Consider the following 4,779-nt stretch of genomic DNA (forward strand, 5'->3'; position numbering starts at 1 on the left):
GGCCATTCCTATGCTTGAAGATAGAAATTACAAATCTACATTTAATGTTGAGAGAGGGAGATGGTGTAGTGCGGCTTGATTTTGATACTGCGTGAGAGCATTGTTGCTAATGTGCCAACAATCCATTCATCAGCTAGATTGCACTCGTCCGATATCCATCCAACGGCCGAAAATAGCTCGGTGCAGCCGTGCATATAGAGTCGATGTGGTTGGGGCAGTGTGCGCATTAGTGCGTCACTTGCCGGCACGCCACCTAATCATGATAGCGGCGTCCCGGAGAAGGGAGAGGGCGTTGGTGGCGCTCCCCCCTCGTGCCGCTTCCTCCCTCCGGCTCCGCTGCCCGCCACCTCCCGCCCTTTTTAAACCCACCTCCACTGCCAAATTCGCGTCCGCCACTGTCGCCGCTGCCTAACCAGGCTACAATCAGGCAGCTTCTGGCTACGACACGGCACGACGCGACGCGAGGCTCTCGAGAGCGCGAGCGAGATCGTCGTCTGCTGCGGCTAGGGAGGTGTCGTCGGTGGTGGTCTGCCTCATGGGCTCCGCCATGGACCACGTCGGCGCGGCGGGCGGGAGGGCCAAGAAGGCGTCCGGCGGCTCGCAGCTGTGGAAGAAGGCGCTGCTGCATTCCAGCCTCTGCTTCGTCATGGGCTTCTTCACGGGCTTCGCCCCCTCCTCCGTCTCCGACTGGCGGTCCGTCGCGCCCGCCGGGGTGGGGAGCAGCCACGTGGTGAAGACGCCGCAAGTGATCGCGTCGGGCGCGGCCATGGACCGGAGCCTGCTGGCGCGGGACGCGGCCGCGAGAATCGGGGGCGTCCCGCGGCCTCTCCTGGTGGTCGTGACGACGACCGAGTCGACGCCTACGGCGGCCGGCGAGCGGGCGGCGATGCTGACCAGGATGGCGCACACCCTGCGGCTCGTGCCGCCGCCGCTGCTGTGGGTGGTGGTGGAGGCCGCCCCCGACGTGCCGGCGACGGCGAAGCTGCTGCGCGACACGGGGATCCTGTACCGCCACCTGACCTACAAGGAGAACTTCACGGCCGCCGAGGTCGCCGCGGGCAAGGAGCGCCACCACCAGCGCAACACCGCGCTGGAGCACATCGAGCGGCACCGCCTCGCCGCCATCGTCCACTTCGCCGGCCTCGGCGACGTCTACGAGCTGCGCTTTTTCGACCAGCTCCGGCAGATCAGGTACCGTCCAGTCCGTTCCTCAGCCCTTGCATTCCCCCTCCCCCGCATCCTCCTAGCCTAGCAGCAAAGTGAAAAAAGATCTTTCACTCGAGGAAAACAAGAAAAGCTTTTGCCTTGTGTTGCTGCGAGCAAAGCGCGCGGTCGCGCGGACGGTCACGCGGCGAAGTACGCAGCTAGCGACCAAAGCGCTCACGCTCGCGGGGCTAGTTGCAAGCAACTTTGTCAGGTTGCCCCGAGCGCTACAGCTCACGCACCGCCTGGACGACCTCCGGCCCAGGGCTAGTTTAATCGCCGGCGACGATCCAATTATCATCCGGGCCATGTGATGTGAGGAGGAGGAGGCCACTCACCCTCCCCATTAAAGGGTCGTTTTTTATCTCTCTGCCCCCATTCTTTTCCCCTGCCAGGCCTGCGCTGTACCATACTACCACTTGGGATGGATCTCCAGTCAGTCAGGCTGGAGCAGTCCATTGCTTTGTGTTATTTTACTACGACGGCGACGTAACGGTCTTGTTCCGTCCTTGGGTGCCAATGGCAGGCATGAGAAAGGAAGGGGCGTTGTTGCGTAGGAGACGCCCAAATGTGTCGGTAGAATGATTGGCACCCCTCAACTAACGGTGCGGGTGAGCGGTGTCCTTCCTCCCCGCGGGCCTGACAGGGAAACATGAGCTCCTGCCGGATGTTGCACGGCTGCTAACTGTCAAACTGGGAGTACTTGCAATCACGGCAGACGCCTTGCATGTTCTATTCGGGGTCCGGGCCTGTACGTACGTACACGGCACGGGTTTCTCGCTGTTATTTCCAGGCTGCTGAGCGTCGCGTAGCCAGCAGCTGACTGGTTTTGTTCAGTTCGCCGAAAAGGAAAGGAAGAGCGATCTTCGTCAGATCAATTCTACTATTGTCTTCTTGCTTCTGATTCTTCACCCTGTGCAGTCTCGCCCGTCGGTTACTCGGTTTACTCCTATTTTGGCAATATTCGTAGTATCTGCAGCATCGTTCCCGTCGTGTTAGATTGGTTAGCAATCTCCTGCATTAGTGGCATTAGTGTCTGTAACACGGCAGTACTACTCAATTTGTTTGTGCAGTTCTCCGAGTATATATAGGCTGGTACTTATATAGTATGTCCAATCTGCATTTCAGCATACTCCAAACTGCTGTCAGAAATTGACGTCTAGCATAGTTAGGCAGAAGAAAAAAGTGTTTCTACGAACTAATGCTTCAGAAACTGCATGCCAGCCATTTCGATCTGCGCGATAAGACATGCTTAATCACCAGTACAAGCACCATATTTAGCAAGCCACTAATTCGCCGTCGCGGCAGCATGACATGGACGCCCTACTGACCAGCATCTTTTCAAGCTTTTCGGCACATGCACGCGCGCCGTTTCCACCATCTAAATATTGTAGTAGCATCTAATCCAAACCTCTAACGCGAGAATCTGTTGCTTTTACGCGAAATCTTTTGCAGTACATTCGGTGCGTGGCCGGTGGCGAGGATGTCGCGGAACGAGCGGAAGGTGGTCATCCAGGGCCCTGCGTGCAGCTCCTCCAAGGTCCTCGGCTGGTTCTCCAGGGACCTGATGAGCAACGGCACCGCCGGCACGGGCGGCGGCACGGCGGCGACCTCGCCTGAGATTGACGTCCACGGCTTCGCCTTCAACAGCTCCGTGCTCTGGGACCCCGAGCGCTGGGGCCGCTACCCGACCTCCGAGCCCGACAAGTCCCAGGTCAGTCCACCATCAACCCTTCATTGCGCAGTACAGTACAGCACACATCGCAGTAGCAGTAGCACACTGCTTGCTTCCTCGTTCCTCGGCCGGCCGGCCGGCTCGATCGGCGTCGCCATGCATGCATGCATGCATTCCCCGGAACTAACAGCAAGCATTCATGTTGACTTTCGCGCGGCACAGCGATGTCGCCGCGGCTGCGGGTTTAGATCGGCGGAGGCAATTTTCCGCCATGAAAGCGGCGTCTTGCCCTGTCTGCTAGTGCTAGCTAGCCAGCTCTGTTCGTGCATGTGGTACAGGTGGGGTTGGAAAGGGAGGGACGATGAGATGAGAAGGCCTCGTGGCCCATCTGTCCCAACTTTTCCGGCCAAATTCAACTTGTCACGCGTCCTTCAATTTCGCATAAACATGCGGTGGAGGCCCTCCTTCGTTTCATCAGGGAAATTTGCAAAAAAAAAATGGCGCGGGCGTCGGTCGGTACACCGAAGCTGCGGCAATCGACAAAACGGGTCGAATCCGGGAGGATCTGGAAATGGCAATGCAAATGCCAAATCGCTGGGGGCTTATCTTTAATTTAATCCGGTGCGGTGCGAGTGGTATGATTTGGTGGGGAGGGGCCCCGGCCGTGGGGATGAGTAGGATTTGGTGCAAGGCAAGACACGCCCGGTGTTGGTGGTTGGCCACAGCACCAGCAGTACGGCCGTAGCACCCCTGGCTAATAGCTAATGCCGTTCTTCAGAAAACCAGGGCTTCTTTTAGGTGTGCAGCTGACTGTTTCACCTGTCATGAATCTAACCACTAAAGCACTAGTTGCTGCGATCAATCATGAGAGGCCGTTACAGCATGTTTCCATCTCTGTAATGCGATGATGCCATGACGACCTATGATGATTTTTTTCGCTTTTGCCAGAGCTAACATGTTTTCTTGTACATCATTGTTTCGCAGGACTCGATGAGGTTTGTGCAGCAAGTGGTGTCGGAGGATTATAGCAAGGTGAAGGGCATTCCTCCAGATTGCCTGGAGATCATGGTGTGGGGCGTCGACACGACGCCGCCGCCGGCCCCGTCTTCCTCGCAACAAACTCCGGGGAATAAGAGGAGGTAGATGGGAGAGTTGTAGAAGAGATCGTCGGATCCAAGAGCCGAACAAGCTGCTGCCTATACTGTACATGCAAGGGTCGCACCAGTAAGGTGTTGATGCTCCTACTAGCTGCAAACATAAGAACTTTTTTGGTTTTCGTTATAGGGGACGGATCGGCAAGTATCCTCCCGGGCTTGTACATCGTACTTACCTTTTCTTTTCTCTTCAACAAACTGTGATATATGCATACTTTCTTTTCTTTTCTTTTCTTTTCTTTTCCTTTTTTTTTTGTTTCAAGAGGTTTAGGTGATTACATGACACCCCTTGAACTGTCTCTAAAGAATGAAATGAACAGAAGGCAGACATAAGCAGAAGATATATCGTTTGCTCTCTACTTTTTTTTTACAAAAGGGGATCATCCCTGGCCTCTGCATCATTACGATGCACACAGGCCATTTTTCTTGCTTACGGGTGTGCTTGAACTGAAGTTACCAAAGAATATCTAATTCTCATAGGGGGATTGAACAAGCATGCTTGAGGAACACACAAACCTAGACTACGTACCCTGCCCTATGTGGTCACCGGCCGGAGCCATTCATTAAGACACAAGGGTCTCAATCGAGCAGCTTCCTTGCTGTTGGCGCGTCCCGATCGTGCGCAAGAATCCATTAGGTTAAGCCGGTTCTTGAGGATATGAAATGCAGTGGTGGCCAGTGGAGTAGACGACTCCTTTTTGAAAAGGGAAGCATCGAACAGTCTACCTGCAATCAGAATCAGCATGT

At 55.5% G+C, this 4,779-nt stretch overlaps 1 protein-coding gene across 1 annotated transcript; it reads left to right on the forward strand.

Annotated features, from left to right (window-relative positions):
- The first annotated feature begins 249 nt into the window (after nt 1-249).
- On the forward strand, nt 250-4,391 carry LOC125552010 (probable glucuronosyltransferase Os03g0287800). The gene is made up of 3 exons (XM_048715455.1): nt 250-1,191; nt 2,659-2,917; nt 3,863-4,391. The coding sequence occupies exons 1-3, from the start codon at nt 536-538 to the stop codon at nt 4,019-4,021; spliced, it is 1,074 nt and encodes a 357-aa protein (XP_048571412.1). The 5' UTR covers nt 250-535; the 3' UTR covers nt 4,022-4,391.
- The last annotated feature ends 388 nt before the right edge of the window (nt 4,392-4,779 follow it).

This window comes from Triticum urartu, chromosome 4 (genome assembly GCF_003073215.2).
Source record: "Triticum urartu cultivar G1812 chromosome 4, Tu2.1, whole genome shotgun sequence".
In the NCBI taxonomy this organism is placed as follows: Eukaryota; Viridiplantae; Streptophyta; class Magnoliopsida; order Poales; family Poaceae; genus Triticum; species Triticum urartu.

Excerpts from the sequence above, each read along its gene's own strand:
- LOC125552010 (XM_048715455.1), top strand. The coding sequence starts at position 536 with ATGGGCTCCGCCATGGACCACGTCGGCGCGGCGGGCGGGAGGGCCAAG. Across the intron at positions 1,192-2,658 it reads GACCAGCTCCGGCAGATCAG|TACATTCGGTGCGTGGCCGG; the intron begins GTACCGTCCAGT and ends AATCTTTTGCAG. Across the intron at positions 2,918-3,862 it reads CCGAGCCCGACAAGTCCCAG|GACTCGATGAGGTTTGTGCA; the intron begins GTCAGTCCACCA and ends ATTGTTTCGCAG.